This window comes from Acomys minous, assembly GCF_964271855.1.
Source record: "Acomys minous genome assembly, chromosome: 4".
Lineage (NCBI taxonomy): Eukaryota > Metazoa > Chordata > Mammalia > Rodentia > Muridae > Acomys > Acomys minous.
Genome location: NC_140486.1, coordinates 120,753,876 through 120,769,440, shown reverse-complemented (window position 1 = coordinate 120,769,440; position 15,565 = coordinate 120,753,876). Strand labels below are relative to the sequence as shown.

The following is a 15,565-nucleotide window of genomic DNA, read 5'->3' as shown; positions in this document are numbered from 1 at the left end:
CACGCCGTGATCAGGCCCATCCTGAATACACCCTACCTTAACATCCGTACCATCTGTAGGCATAAACTCTTCATATATATACGATCCTGTTTTTCGCACATTGCTTTCTGGGGAATATACGCTACTTCTACTGCCAATCTAGAGAGAAAAGATGTCCATCAACATAAAAGTCAAGGTGGTGCCTTCATTTTTATAGTATTCTAAAACATAAGCTTTATTTACTATCTATTGTAGATCCTTTAACTCATGAAGGTTTAACAATACTTGTATTTAGCAGTATATATTCTGTGCTGTATTTGTTACTTAAACATAACATAAAAAGCATAAAATATAATAAAAAAAATCATGTTTCTAGGGGACTGAAGAGAAGCCTCCATGCTGAAGAGCACTGGCTGTTCTTCTAGAGGCGCCAAGCTCCCAGCAGCCACATCATGCACCTAACAACCACCTACAGCTCCAATTTCAGAGGACCTCATGCCCTCTTCTGTCCTCCCTCAATAGATGTAACAGACACACACACACAGACACACACACACACACACACAGACACACACACACACACACACACAATGAGTCAGTTTGTTTGCTACAAAGCTTCCACTATATAAACAACATTTCACTTTAAACATATATATCTAGGTTGTTTGCCAAGCTTTTTGCATAATATAACACTACAGCTTTAAACATTCCTAAGATGGATACATGACACATATGTAGTTATGTTTCTCAAAATTGCTTGGAGGTTCATGGTTATTCACATCTGTTCTTACACAGACACTGCCAAAACTCTTTTTAAAACAATGTTATCTGCGTCTCACAAACAATACATAAGAGAGTACTAAGTGGCCTCATTTTTCTAGTCTTGCCTATATTTAGTATTTTTAATCTTTAATATTTGCCACTATAATGGATATTTAGGTGACATCTTATAGTCTGTTAAATATTTATTTTTATTTTCTATATATTGGCATTTTGTATGCATTAATGTAAGTTTACCACATGTGTACAATGCCTGTGGAGCTAAAAGAGAGCATCAACCACTCTGGACTGGTTGTGACCACCCATACGAATTCTGTGAACCCAATGGGGTCCTCTGCAAGAGCAGCAAGTGCTCTTAATTACTGAGCCAGCTTTCTACCTCTTTGCTATAACCTTAACATACAAATCCATGACTATTAATGAGAACATCTTTAATTCTGATACACTATTAAATTCTATTACTATGAGACTACATTCCTGCTAACACATTTTGGATTAAGCTTATTTTCCCAACCACCCAATTTAAAAGAAAATCCCTGCCATTCCAAAAAGTGACATGATACCATTATACTTTGGGTCTGATTTGCATTTATTTCATTATGGGAACAATTAAGCATATACCTACATGTGTAAAACTTACTAATATTACTTTTTGTATTAACTGGCAGTTTTTCCATATAATTTCCCCCAAAAGGAGCTTACTTTAACTCAATTTTTAGTCTGACAGAAAGATAAGTAGGAGACTGAAGAAACATCAAGGCAACTTTCTTTGTACTCTGAAGGCAGGAACTTTGTTCACAACATTATGTAACTACACTTTCTGTGGCAGTCGGGATGGGAACTGTCCCCACAGGCATTTGAACACTTGCTGCCCACTGGTACTGCTGTTTGCTGTTTGCTGTGTGCCGGGCTGGAGGGAGGAAGTGCTCCCTGGGGGAGGGCTTTGAGAGGATGAGGCCTCCTGGGGCCCTTTCTAGTCAGCTCTGTCTACTTCAGGCTTGCCGTGAGAGCCTCCGCTCAGCTCTCTGCTCCTGCAACCGCAAATATGCCGACAGCTCGCTGCTAGGCCTCTCCACCACATGGATGCTTACCCTTCTGGACCATACGTTCAAGTACACTCTTGCTTCCCCTGGAAGTTGCTTTTGTTGTGGTATTTTACCCAGGAACAGAACAGTACGCTCTAACAGCGTTCTCTCAGTTCATGAGTGTCCTCTAGAGGGTGACATCTCAATAGCTCACCTCCGTTTACTCAGCGCGTCATACTTCTAACACGTTTTACCTCAATGTCTAGACGAATGAAGACTGCTCACAGGAAGATGACAAAGCTCACCTTCCTGAAAAGTCTCTGGCTTCCGCCTCCGGCAGATGTTGGGTAATAAATGTAAACATTGTGGTCTTCTGCACTGACTGGCTTTTCTACAAACGGCTTTTGGAAAACTTCCCCATTTACTTCTACATGATCTTCTCCTTCAATCAGATTGCATTCTACATACAAGACATGAAAGCGAGACAAGTCACACACTGTTATATGCCAATAATATCTTCATGAGGGCAAAAATAAAATTGACTTTTTTCAAGCTTCCTGTGAAACTATGCTCAGCCTTAGTAGACAAAATGAATCGCAGCTGGGGAGGCAGCACAGCACACAGTAGTAGCCTACATAGTGTGCACAAGGCCGTGGGCTCAATCCTCAGTCCCTCAAGGAAACAGAGCCTACCCTGAGACAAAGGACTATAGCCAAGCATACACTGCTGGGAGGGCAAGAATTAGCACTCTGCGAGGCTGAGTGGTACCAGGTGGTCAGCCCTCAAATCCTAAGCATCCAACCAGACATGCAGTAAGCATGAAGATAACTCTATACTAGTTAGCCACTGGCTCACAGTGTCCTGTTTTGCTTTGTTTTCACAGACAGGGTCTCAGAGTGAAGGCCAGCCTGGGCCAGCACTGGATACATACTGACTCTGATGCTGAGTTTCCTATTGACCCGCCTCAACCTTCTGAGTCCTGGTATTAGAGGCATGCACCACCATGACAGGTCTACAGTGTGGCGTGGTAACCAAACACAGCGTTCATTTGTTTAACTCATTAAGAAAAACTACTAAATAGACTATTATGAATTCTTAAATTCTTTCTACTTGTTGTAGGGAAAGTGGCAGAAGGTACTTCAGAAAGGAAGCCTGCTGAGTCTCTGACCTTTTGGGTTATTTGGATCACGGTTCAGAATTGCATACCGAGGAAGTAGGATGCCTTCAGCTTGAAGAATGCTATAAACGTCTCTTCTAAAGGAACAGAGAAACATCCTTAGCGTTCGGCTCTCTATTTCCCAATGTATTACATTCCCACACAAGTAAATAATCACTCTTTACTACCCTAAGAGGCACAAATATCAACTCTTTTTGTTTTTCTAAATATGTCAAATATCAAAGTGTTCCTAACAAAATTTTCACCAAAAAGTTATATAAAATAGCTGTTATAGCATATCAAAAGATTACACTTTAAAACAAGAATGTACATGCATGAAGAAAAACAGTCAAGTAAGACTAATATATCACAAAGACAGAATACAGGCTAATTACTTCTTAAAGTAATATTTAATGCTATAGGAAAATATTCACAGGATGCTAATAGAAAGGTGATTCCACCCTCATATGAAATTAGTATAATATATATATATGTATGTTATATATATATATATTTCCATGTAAGTAATATAAGTAATTTCATGCTATAACACAAAAGTATAATACTCATGGAAAATAGAATTGTATGTAGCTACAAAAACAAAATACCAATTAAATGAAGCAGACAAACACACACCTTTTCACCATTTTGTCTAGGAGTCTATGATCAATGAACGTTAAGATACAGAATACGAAACTGTTGTAATGGTACACTGCACTATGAAAATCATCAGTTATGATGAGTGACTTCTATGTAATCAGTCATAGGACAGGAAACAGCAATTTTCATGGATTCACTAGGCTTTGGAAATCAAGCAAATATGGTCCAATCCCTTGTCCCATTAATCACTTAGGAGACTTCTTGTGACTTTGAAAAGTGAATGATTTCCTCAGTTCTCAAGGTTCCTCTTCTGTAAAGTTTGCTAATAAACATCTACTTCTGTGTATTATTTTAAGGATACAGTGAACTAGCATATATGAAAGTATCTGATGTTCTGTCAGCATACACTAATTACCAAGTAGTGCTGATTACTTTTTTCCCTTAATTCAGCCAACTTCACCACTCACCTATCTTGTATGAGATACTGCATATTCAAGTCATTGATTACAAATGGATTCCTGAGTTTTGCATAGGCAACTGCTTTGTCCAGTGGAAATCCTAAGAACACATATTATTATCATATTCTGTACAATCTCAAGATAAGCTGACATCTATAAATTTATCAACTTGAATTATGCCACCTCCCCTAAAAAAAATTTCATCATGTATATAACCTCCTTCTATAAACGATATAAAATAACAAGTATATATATTTTTATTCAACTGTACTATTAAAATAATTTGTTCTTAGTGATTATCGTTGATATGGCACGCCAAGTCACTGGCTATGATGTTAGCCTGTATCTGACTATTTAAAGTCACCTGATAGAAAGGTAAGATTACTTCATATATAAAGGGAAATCTATGAAAAAATAACATGTTTCACATTACTTGATTTTTCAAAATAGTCTCATTATACAATTTCCTTTTATTTTATATTTTGTCTGTAAATATGAACTAGCTGACAGTACCTTTAAAAATAGAAGCAAACACAAAAGTGGGTTTATACACAATAAAATGTGCAAAAGATAAAGATACGAATAGAAGCATGCTGTTGCTGGATCACCATTAGGATGCAGAAATGAATCCCCTAAAATTTCTAGACTAGTAAAATGATTAATAACAATGAAAATGAGTCAAGTACAGCCATGGTTACAATAGGTTTGAAAAATATATTATAATTTTCAGAGATTATATTTTACTCTCTGTATCACCACTAAAATTCTCCAATGTTCCATAGCACATAAGAGTGTGCATCAGTGCCCAAATCCTGCCTCTGTCTAGCAATATAAGGCTGCGCAAACTTATCTCTCTCTAAACTCAGGTCCAGCTGTAATGAGCACGACAGCCGTCTAGGCAATAGGATTCATGTGGAATTACAACCTTTTTAATGTACGTAAGATAATAAGAAGGCGTAATGTGCCAAGAAGGCCAGTTTTTATTGTTCCTAAGTGACAATTGTTTCATATATATCTATCTTATCTATGGAAGATAAAAATCAGTCAGCAGGACAGTGTGTAACTTAACTGTGAATGTTAACTTCTCATGAGGACATTACATTTTTGTAGCATTTAAAGAAATTTTAGAAAAGTTAGGTTTTAAAACTCTAATTAAAAAGCTGTGTTCAGTTAAGGCAAACTTATTCCTGAATTAACCTTAGTTTTTAAATAATGCATTAAGCAGCAGCTGGACCCAAATTACAAGTCTTAACAGTTCTATGAAGTATCAGAATTTTGACTTGTAAATGCCTCAATGTCATGATTTCAAGCTTCCCATAAGAACTAAGCAAACGAGAAATGCCTGTCATCGGCTCCCTGCTTTGGTTTTTGTTAAAGAGAAAAATCTCTCCTACCAATAGATAACATATAGACTATGTCCTTAGACACACCGGGAGCTTCTCGGAGCTAACAGCCTCACAGAAAGAACTATGTGATGATAAGAGAAGAACATTTTGGGGGGCCGGAAATAAACTTTTCTAAAAGAAAAAGCCTCAGCCAACCAAAATCAGAGCTGGGCTTACTGAAAAGTGAAAATCAATTATCAATAATAATTTCCGTTATCACTATACAAAAGAAAAAAGACAGTTCCGAACTAGTTTGGGGAGGGGATAACAGATAATGATTACTATAAGAACAAATTCTAAAACTTACAAACTTATTAATGGGAAAATCAAGTGATTCACAAATTTTGAGATAGGCAGCAATAATTTTGGTCATTGGATTTTACCATAATGCAATACTTAAACTTAACTGATACTGCCATTCAGTTAAAAAATAGTAAAGGAGACCTAAAACTTTAACTGAGAGTTCTTAACAAATAAAGTATGCACACTTATATAAAGAACACCTTTATATGTGTAGGGCCTAAACTCTCTATGGGGTGGGGCCTAAAATATCCAATAATTCAAGAGCTTATCCACAGATACATGCAAACAAAGGCAGACACTAAGAGTAAACCACAACTGTACTTTGATAGTGAAGACTAGGAGTTAGCCAAATGTTTGGTTATTAATTAACCATGTTATACGTTCAGATAGTTCACACCATGAAAAATGTGGCATGGGAAAATTTGACAAAATCTAAGAAAAGCTAAATGTAAAGTTACATATGAATGACACTAAATTTTTAAAAAAACACATTGAGAAGAAAAAGATTAGAAAGAAATATATCAAAATGTTAACACCCCTTATCTGTGGGTTAGCTTCATTTCTCTTTATCCAATCTTCTACAGCTACGATTAGTATGCATTATTTTCATACTGAGAGGGGATCAAACACCCTTGTCCACCATCTATTACCTTTAGAATGGAAAGAAATAAGACAATCACATAAAGGCCAGTTCTCCACCGGTTCGTTCAAAATAACTTCCTCTTCAAAAACTACCACTGTGATGTATTTAAACAAGGAGATCCGTTCCAGAATTTCCTTCATGGGCTTGGATTTAGATTTCTTTGCCATGGAACATATTCCAACCACAATCTGCCTTTCTGGTGGCTAAAACAGAAAGAAAGCAAAAAGACAGGATGAATTAATAAGCTTTCTAAAATATCACTATCTTAATTTCCTCTCAGAGGTAGCATGGGAATCAATAAAAGTGACACTAGTCTTAATACTTTACAATGAAAATAAATTTCTGCAAAGATCTGCCAAAACTTTAAAAACACTTTGGACACATTGCTACTGTTTTCAGTAAATTTTAAATTATGAATAGAAAGTCTTCAACTGCTTCTAGCATTTATTTAACTACCTTCAGGCAAAAAAAAAAAAAAAAAAAAAGAGAGAGCAAAAACCCATCTACTCCAACTATAAAGTCCAGTAAGAGTCAGATAAAGAATTCTGTTGTCTAAAATCAAATGCATTTCCAACTACAAAGCTACACAGTATTGAGTCTGCTTATTGACTGAGCTGGGACAAAGCTGGTTACAGAGCTTTCTGGCATTAGAGAAAGGCTCTCTGCTGGAAGGGAAGATGCCAGTGATTTTTGACATTCCCTCCAATATTCATACTTGGCATACCTACTTCACAGCCTTGTTAATTTTTGTACTTTTTACCAAATCAACATTGAAACTTGAATACACCATATACACAGTATCATACTGAAGACCTCACATGACACAGAATTCCTTAACACTCATTCGTGATTCCTTGCACTTCATCTCGATCTTTGCATTCAGGAGCTTGGAATTCTACCAACAACATAAAGCTGCATCTAGTTCTTTTCTCTTTCATGACTTTGTGTATTTCATATAACACCATATAAAGCAGTCCAAAGGAGGTTCATTAAACTTCCTCCTAAACGTAGCTATAAAAATTTCGGGATTAAATTGTTCTTTACTTTTTACATTTAGAAAAATAATTCTGCATCACCTCTTCTAATGTGAAAATTGGAGTTCAAATGAGTATTGGATTTGAATATAAATCAAACAGATTTAGCTCATTTAGTTTCTGAAGGTTCAGACCAGAGTTGCTTAGGCAGAATATTATTGCTACAGAAAAAATTCTCCTGATGGGAGGAGAAGGAGATAAGAGTGTGACCCCTACCTAGCCCTCAATGGCACACCCCTAGTGACTGCTCTGTGAATACCCCTCCCCTGGCACAGGACCTAAATAGCTACCTAATTGCAATTGAAGTCTGATATTACCATTTTAACCAAGCATAACAGGTTTTTATTTTAAAATAAGATTCTATTTTTAATTTGAAATTTAAGAAAAATCAACACGTATTTTCTGTTTGTATTTCAAATCAGTTTCCAAAATAAAATAATGTCTGTAAACAAGAACAACAAGGAATAAGAAACACAAGAGACACGGAAATGAAAGTAACTGATGTGTTCCATTTCTAAGAAGCAACGTGGACAAGACATTTTGACACATTATTTTCCTCACATACATAAGGAGAGCTTTGAGACAGTTTTGTTGAACTCCATAAATTTAGTCAAGCAATGTCTTAGTATCTTACAACAACTCTAACCTGTCATTGAACTACTCAGGGAGCGTATCTCTAGCTACATTTATTACACTTTTTAATTGCCTGTCTACTCAACATGACTTAGACTTTTAAAATTTAAAACTTTCTAAAAAAATGTGCAGATTAAAAAGTAATCTTATTTAAAATCGCAGTACTCATTTGTATTAATGGTAATTACTGGAAGTTCTGCAGTGTACTGGTTTATCAGAAAGAAAGAAGCCACTTACAGACTCTTCCTCCTCCTCCTCCTCTTCATCTGCATGGTGGAAGAAGCGACGATAATTTCCGGGGTTGATTTCTGCATCTTCAGGGCCAACAAAGAATCTGGGGGCTTCACTCATTTTTATTTAATTCGATATAAGGTTTAAGTAATCTATATTAAAGCTGCTTCAAATGAAGGGTGTCAGAAGCAAACATTCTCACTCTGCTAGCTGACACACAGGTCTGCTGCAGTGTTTTTACACAATCACATGAAATGTGCTGACATTTAGTTGGCAAAGGCTCCTTTGTTCTCAGGTATCATTGCTTCATTGTTGTGCTCCACGCTGCTGCAGCAGTTTAAAATACAAGGACAATGAGGCTGCTCCTTCCCGGAGTTGACACAGCAATCCTCCTTTCACCTAAAATACAACACAAACAAGTAAGTTAAACACTCACATAAAAATAATTTTAAAAGGAACTATAAAGTTAGAACTAATAACTTTACAAAGGCTACCAAAATGAAAATACATTTTCCTCCATTAAATTAGGTAATAATGATCATATTCCAGAAAAATACATCAGAGCAAGTGGATGGCAGGACATAACAAAAAGAGTACACTCAATTTAAACCCAAAAAGTTCCTGACAAATGAGAAAGTTATGCAAATTATATAAACCTTCAGTCCAGAAGTATCTGAAAGGAGTAGACATCGAGAGACGAAATGTATTGTAGGTTTGAAAAACTGAAAATTGAGCCTCGACCTGAGAAAGCATTAAATCAACTGTAAAAATTCAGTTGAAAACAGGCTTTTAGGGAACGTAACTGTTCTGTACTAATTACTAGACTGAAAGCAAGACTTCACTCAACAGAAGCTCTCAAACTGCGAGTGTGAAATTACCTAGCAGTCTAGAACAGTTGCCTCTTTCTCCTGATATAATGTGCTTATCAAGAAACTCCCACACAAAAAGCTGCCATGAAGACCCACTAAGTAACCACCGTATGCTAATGACATAACCTCAAGCTAGCCCTTACAAAGCTGTTCACATGCATTTGAACACTGGTGATATTAAAATTAGCTATGGGCCAGGGTGAAATTGTGTATCAAATACTTCAGTTGGTGAATGGTGATATAAGAGAAAGAAATTGCTTGATCAAATCATTTTTAAAAGCACTGAATAATATGCTAGACAGGTTTACAAAGCACAACCCCAAATTCTGATGTCTAGAGGCCTGACTTGAGTTTAACTGGTGGCTTTCTATGAAATATTACAATCACTTTACTCGCCAAGCCTGGCCTTTAGGAAATTGTTATGAAAGTTAAAATCATTTGGGACTAAAACTAATAAAAGAATTAATTTACTCATTAAAATGTTTTCTCTCTGCACTATTTATACTAAACCGTGTTTGCTAGTAAGGAAGAAAGACAAGCATCTACAACTTCACAGCAAATCAGCTCTGCTTTGTGGCTACTAAGTGGCAAACATCCATGGGGCCTGTGTGCTTCTTATACACTTTCCTTTAACCATATCCAAATATTTTAGTATGTACTTGGAGTCAACTACACCAATCTGTTACTAAATAACTAACAACTTATGATAGCATTTCTGAATCTCTCTCTCTCTCTCTCTCTCTCTCTCTCTGTGTGTGTGTGTGTGTGTGTGTGTGTGTGTGTGAGAGAGAGAGAGAGAGAGAGAGAATACACCAACCGCCTGTAACTGTGAAGACTGAGGTGGCACAGTGCTTTACACAGATACGCCTATATTTCTCTATAAACTGTTAAATGTAAATTTTTAAAATGTCAGTCAAGAATGCAGTGAGCAGTGGCAGAAATATGATTATTATTGTTGGTTATAAAGTTTAGGGTCTGCAGGGCAGGAGAGATGGGGTTCTTCGTATTAAGAGCACTGAGCATTCTTCCAGAAGCCCTGTTTAATTCCCAGCACCTACATAGCAGAGCACAACAGCACCTACATGGCAGAACAGAATTGTATTCCCATAGGATCTGATGCCCTCTTCTAATGTGCAGACACAAATGGAGACAAAACACCAGCATACATAAAATGCATAAGTAAATCTTAAAAACAAACAGAAAAAAAAAAACCAGTAGCATTTCCTACTATTGTTTTCAATGCATATTCCACACTGGGAGCAGAAATCATCTTGTGGATAATAGGGGAGAAGAGGTGTGTACCGGCTTGATTCGCCCACCCCACCCCCAAACACCATGAATTAGTAACCGCTCTGTCCCCACCCCCCCAGCACACACACCACTTATGGAATTCAGCTGGGCCTCTGGATCAAAGACCCAGCATTGGACCAAAGCCAGAGGGTGATATGTTGAGAACATTTTGAGCAAGAAACATGAAATTCTGAAGCAGAAGTATACTTGCTGTCTTTGCTGTGTTCAAAGACTAGTCAAGGAGGGTGGAGCAGAACAGACAAGCAAAGGGAAAAAGTGGAGAAAATGATGTTAGAGATGAGAGATGTAACTAAGCTGCATTCATAGGATTGAAGGGTAACATTTACTGAACTGCACTCGAGAAAGCAGGAGAGGAAGAAGCGGCAGGTTAGACAGTGAAGAATCTTGTTATAATGGTAAGCAGAACCGTCAGCCCTCAATAGATCACAAGGCTAGGTGATGCTTTCATTTATTTTTCTATTTTAACATATGACAGAATATTAAAAAGATGAGTCAGTCAATGCTTAGAAGTATGAACTTAGGAGTCAAAATATCAAGGTTGCATTCTTGTCCTTTAAAATTGTATTTGAACTGTTGGGCCCTCAATTTCGTTATATGTAAATTGTGAATGTCATATCACATATAAGGGTTAAATATATATTTATACATTAAAAGTATGTGTACTTCAAATTCTAGACATACTCCATATCAATTATAGTGTTTGAGTAGGACTCAGCTATTTTAACATTTCTCAAGCAGCCAAGTTTATTCATGTACTACATGAAAAAAAAAGAAAGAAAGAAAGAAAGAAAAGAAAAGAAATGAAGAGCAAAACCAGTAGAAGCCCACAGGAAGCAAAAACGCATGTTCACCATTTTAATGACTGTGCACTGCTTGTTGCTCTAGGAAATAAGATTATCTCCTATAATGAAAAGGACATAAACTGATGAAGTAGAATCTTTGTCCTCTTAATGCTTGGCTTATCTCAAATAACATAAATACACCACAAAGATCTGCCAATTTCCAAGATTTCCTCCCTTTGCCATTCGTTTGACCTTGGTCACCTACAATCTTCTATTTAATGAACCAGGCTGCATATAAATCTGCAAAATATAACCTTCAAAGGAACGAAATGTTACTGAATGTTTTTATATGTTAAAAGACCTATGTTTTTAACGCAGGGCTTCCTAAAACGTTGCTCAATGGTGAGTACATAATTAGTCATGTTAAAAAGTTGGCTGAGCCACTTGGATGGCTTTAAGGCCCTACTTAGCTAACTTGAGCAGCATTATCTTCAGTTTTCCCTATAACACACTACCATTTTTGGCGTATGTCTTAATATGAAAAACAGGAAGCAATTGCCACTTTGTGCGTGAATGGTCTTACAATCACCTTTGGATAATGTATGTTTTGTTCAATTTATAAATACGTAAAGTACACAGATAGGTGTCTATTATTTCAATAGCAGTGAATACTTTCAACTTTTAGATTAATCAGTGATCATACAACCAATAACAAATTACAACAAACAAACAAACGAACGAACGAAAAACCCACTGGTTTGTATTTCCTACTAGTGTTTTCAATGAATCCATATTGGAAGCAGAAATCTTCTTGGGGATAATAGGGGGAAATGGAGTGTGTGTCACCTTGACACAGCCGCCGCCCCAAACACTATGAATTAGTCACGGCTCAGCCTCCCTGCCTCCATGCACTCTTAAACCTGTCTGCTTAAACCATGGTCTCCTTAAGCAAATACAAGCAAAAAAAAATCAAACAACCAAAAGCAACAAAAATCCCCAGAACTTCATAGTTCTTTAGCACATTATTATAAATGTTTAATAAATTCTCAGGAGACGTGGAGTAAGTAGGTTTTTTTCATCCTCTGAAGTAGTCTACGGCCTCTCATAAAATGAAATATTTTGAGATTTGAGGAAATGTAGGATATTCTCAGGGGTTATTTCACTTGAACTCACACTGACTATGGTCACACAATACTCAGCAATTTGACAAAGTTCAGTCGTGAGCTCCAAGGTGATATTAATGTCTAGTCTGAAAGATCTATGGATTATTCAAATATTAGAATCGAACCTTTCTTTGGTTCTAAGGTTCCTTTTGTAGCCATGGTTCTCACAGGGTAGACTGGATACTCGATAATAATAAATGCATTACTAGCCTATCACAAAAAGTTTTGAGCAGGAGTTCTTAAGTAGAGAATCTATATTTTAACAAACACATGAGCAAGTAGGTTTGAGATGTGTGCTGGAAATAAAAATGGCTTGACATTGGTTCACAAGTTTGAAATGCGTCCTGGTTTACTAGTTTCCACACATGCCAAGCAGCAGCTAGGAAACTGAACATATGTCAGTACCAGCTCTTAAACTGGAAAGTCTATGGGTAAGACCAGTATTCTGCCTTCTAAACCTCCGAGCTGATGCTGACATAATTGCTCCCCTCTAGCAAAACTAACTTTAACCACCGCCCCCCTACTCCCCTCAGACTGGCTCAGCCGTCTTAATGTTACTGAACAGCTTTAGACACCAGATGAAATGGGGTTATAAATCATATTGTGTTGAAGAGGAAATGAGAATGCAGGTGGCCACAACACCTAGTGTACAGGAAGGGCTCAGGGGACACCAGCTGTTTCTATAACTGGCTAATTATGGTTATAAATAGGAAATAAAAGCAACTCAGTTTAGCGTGCTCCTTCTGGCAGAGGCAGGCAGCTCAGGTCCTCTCCTGCCGCTGTGTGTAGACCTGGCCCCAGTGCTCTAGTCGCCCTCGGCTCCTACAGTCTAGGCTACCTAACTGCCCTGGAGAAACAGTCTTCTCTTTCATATGTCCGCTGATACTGGCTAGAACTGCCTCCTCCTTAAAAATAACACCATGGATAAACCATCAATCCTGCACAGTCCCTACAAAAATCTTTCCATAGGTGGTTCCACTGAAGTCCAGCCACAGAAGTAGTAAATTTCCACTCAAAAAAAAAAAAAAAAGAATAAAGAAAAAGAAAGAAATCAAAGGAAACTGAAGCACTAATAACTGCTGTTCAACCAGAACAGAAATGCACAACCAGTTTCCCTGAGATCCCCAAAGTACTTTCCAGTGGGAACACTATTATAAACAGTAGCTAAATTCTAAGGCCCTAGGACGAAGCTCCTTAAAAAGTGTTAAAGCACTTGCTTCTTCAGGCTAGGAAAGGCAAGCTAGACTAGTTTTTAGATTACAAAACCCAAGCCAGTTCCACATTCCATACAACTTTGGCATTGATTGAGTCCCCTCCCGCTTCAAAAGGTATGCATCTTTCTGCTGAGTCAGCTCTGTGGTGTGGCATTCACTGCCATTTTGGAGGGAGTTTCGCCTTGAAATTAGCAACTGGAAGACATCAAAGAATGTTTTCTAGACTACTTTCATGAATTCTCCAAAACACTAAACACATATCTTAGCCCTTTCCTAGACTTTGTGCTCCATAAAGACCTCTGCCCAATGAACTATTTCTATGAGAGCTCAGGGTTTTGTTTTTAATTATCATACATTTCAAATTTTCAGTAACAATGAATGAGCCACACTGATGTGTTTACTATCAGATTCAACACTCAATTGTTCAATTTAATGCCCTTATATATATTCTTTTTTACAAATCACACTGATTTAAAACATAGATAACAAGATTTGATTGTCCAATTAGGAGCCTTTTAATCATCAGTTTTATCACTTGCTTTAAAAAAAAAACCCTATACTGCAGAAAATATATCTGAGACTCTGAAATATTAATTCTACATCGCACACAGAAGTTGCGGAGATCATGACTGTCATTTGTAAGACACACAAAAAAGCATATCATGTGCTTTCCTAAATGGATAGGTACTTTTAACCTCTGAAAATGGTTGTGAAGAAACTGCAGTAACACGAACAATGGCAGGAAAATAAAATGCAGATGTTGGATGCAGATGTAGTTTCTAGTAAAGTTTGAAAGGTTTACCCATAGCAGAATGTTACCAGGGTGAGTTATATGACCTCACTAACTTTCCATTTTGCGGCTTAAAAATATAAGAATCTAATAACCTTTCTGGAACTTTTCAAAGGCTGAATGAAAACACATGTGCAAAGCATTTGGCAGTTACCCATTAATAGCAGCTCTCGCTATGCTATCTCTCTAAAACCACATATTTCCGTTAAAAAAGAAAAAAAAACATAATAGCAAAACAAAATCCTGTCCCAGTGTACGCTAGGACGATAACGCTGAAGTCAGCCATGCTTCTCTACAGCTGAGTCTTACAGAACGCTGAAAACAAGACGACCATCACCACAAAACTCCAAGAACCTTAACTCTCAGGAAGTTGTGCAGAAGACCGAGGATGAGATCCAAAGGTCATTACCTACATTCGAGGACGCAATGCTGTCTAATCGATTGGGTGTGGGTGCGACATTGACCTGCAACCTCGTATCTCCCCGTGTAAAGCTGCAGCACACAGTGCTTTTGTTCTTTGAAAGTGGGTGTGGAAAGCAAAGGCAGGCAGAGAGCGATGAAGACCAAGGACTGAAGCAGATACCCCTCCCCACAGCAGAACCCAAACAACGCTGCACACCTCTGTGGAAGAAGATTCAAATATGTGTTAGGCAGCCCCCTTCTAGCTGAACTGCAATTTCTGGCTTTTTCAAAGCCTGGAAATGCAAAGAGGAAGCGACGCGGGAACTGGAACAGAAAGCAAGCCTGAAAAGGAGCCCCAGGCTGTCACTCCTCCACCACCACGTTGCCCTTCGCTAGTGCCCGTGCCTCTTGCAAGAGCACGTGTCTGGGGTCCGCAGAGTAGAGCAGAGACAAAGCAAACACCTAGAGGCGGCAGTGAGCCCCTGGCCATCGGGTCTGGCTCCGATCCTCCACCTTTCTCCCGGTCCTCACCTGCCACGGCTGCGGTCGTCACGCGCGATCTGTGGGAGATGGATGAGCCCATGCAGGTTTCGGTTCCTCCCCTTTAATTGCGGGGGCAAGGGTGAGGTGTTCGTGCTGAGGCGGCTCACGGAGGCGTGAACCTGAATCTTCCCACTCCAGCGGCAGCCGAACGGCTGGCACAGCTACACCTCAAGAGGCTCCGCCACGCCTCTTCCCCGCCTGCCTCCACTGGTCTCACACGCAAAGTGCACCGGCCGGAACAGTTTCCGCCAGACCAACGATCCG

General features: G+C 38.2%; 1 protein-coding gene across 13 annotated transcripts in view; it reads right to left on the bottom strand.

Moving 5' to 3' along the window:
- PPIP5K2 (diphosphoinositol pentakisphosphate kinase 2) overlaps positions 1-15,523 on the bottom strand; it is a 62,272-nt gene extending 46,749 nt beyond the window's left edge. For all 13 annotated transcript variants that reach the window (XM_084779001.1, XM_084779007.1, XM_084779008.1 and 10 more), the window contains exons 1-7: positions 15,290-15,523; positions 8,234-8,626; positions 6,337-6,532; positions 4,008-4,098; positions 2,953-3,038; positions 2,090-2,244; positions 37-138 (exon numbers count right to left, since the gene is read on the bottom strand). In XM_084779001.1, the coding sequence (XP_084635127.1) occupies positions 37-138; positions 2,090-2,244; positions 2,953-3,038; positions 4,008-4,098; positions 6,337-6,532; positions 8,234-8,347 (744 nt within the window). In that variant the 5' untranslated portion in view covers positions 8,348-8,626; positions 15,290-15,523. The remainder of the gene's footprint in view (positions 1-36; positions 139-2,089; positions 2,245-2,952; positions 3,039-4,007; positions 4,099-6,336; positions 6,533-8,233; positions 8,627-15,289) is intronic.
- Between the last annotated feature and the right edge of the window lie 42 nt (positions 15,524-15,565).